At 38.5% G+C, this 1,002-nt stretch overlaps 1 protein-coding gene across 1 annotated transcript in view; it reads left to right on the top strand.

Annotated features, from left to right (window-relative positions):
- Positions 1-1,002, top strand: part of LOC119586809 (monocarboxylate transporter 9-like) — a 7,556-nt gene that overhangs the window by 4,790 nt on the left and 1,764 nt on the right. Inside the window, exon 4 of the mRNA XM_037935533.1 lies at positions 317-508. Coding sequence (XP_037791461.1) covers positions 317-508 — 192 coding nt within the window. The remainder of the gene's footprint in view (positions 1-316; positions 509-1,002) is intronic.

The raw sequence follows: 1,002 nt of genomic DNA, 5'->3' as shown, positions 1-1,002 counted from the left end.
ACGGTATGATAAAGAGTATTTTTTCGATTTTAGTATTTCAGAACATATTGAAATAACTTGAATGTTAATTCACATTGAAAAAACATGTTAGACCAGTTTAAAAACGTTTATAAGTCTTCTCTTTCCAGCCATGACCTGCACTCGGGTCTCCTACCAGCGATATTCTGTTCTTATCGACTAATGGGAAGACATTATAAAAAAACAATATAATTTCATAGACGCATTTCATTACTAATACTGATATACAGCATTTAGTAGAAGAAGAAAAAAAACATACACACACAGTAATAAACATCAATTTACCTGTTTTTCCCAGCCTTCACCTTCGTGCGCGGTCTGACTTGGGCGTCGGTCGTGATCGGCGTGTGGGCGGCCGGCGTGGGCGCCTTCATGAGCCTGCATAACCTCATCATGGTGGAGTACGTAGGCCTAGACAAACTCGTGCCGACGCTGGGCATTTGCGGGATCTTCAGCGGCTTGTCGTCAGTTATCATCGGACCTGTAATCGGTAGGCCTATGAAGCTGCGGATGCTTTATTCTGGTGGATGTGATCAAATGTTTCTTCTTAAATATTGTTTATTTATTCATTTAGTCTCTAATTGCCATAATCTGGATTTTTTCTAGGATGTGAACAATTCTTCGTTTTATCAACCAGAAACTGTGATGCACGACAGGAATTCATAGTTGAACTGTCACAACCTCTTATGATAATAACAGATTGATAGATGAAACGGGGTTGACTGAAGCTGTTAATGTCTCTGCGATTTTCTTCCAAGTACTTCGATTTGGATGTCAGTAATTCAATGCTCAATCAATATGCAACTTTGCATATCTCTAATCTTGGTTTTGATTTTTTTTAAAGCATATAACTCTATTATTGCGACGATCAGCCCTCTCAGTCTTTTCATTTCCGATAAGCATAGTTATGTATACATGAAAGGTTGTGTTGTGATTGGATTTATCAGCTTCAAGGCTTGCAATTGCTTTGTTACGATCTAGCAT

This window comes from Penaeus monodon, chromosome 22 (assembly GCF_015228065.2).
Source record: "Penaeus monodon isolate SGIC_2016 chromosome 22, NSTDA_Pmon_1, whole genome shotgun sequence".
In the NCBI taxonomy this organism is placed as follows: Eukaryota; Metazoa; Arthropoda; class Malacostraca; order Decapoda; family Penaeidae; genus Penaeus; species Penaeus monodon.
This window is presented reverse-complemented; position numbering and strand designations above follow the sequence as displayed.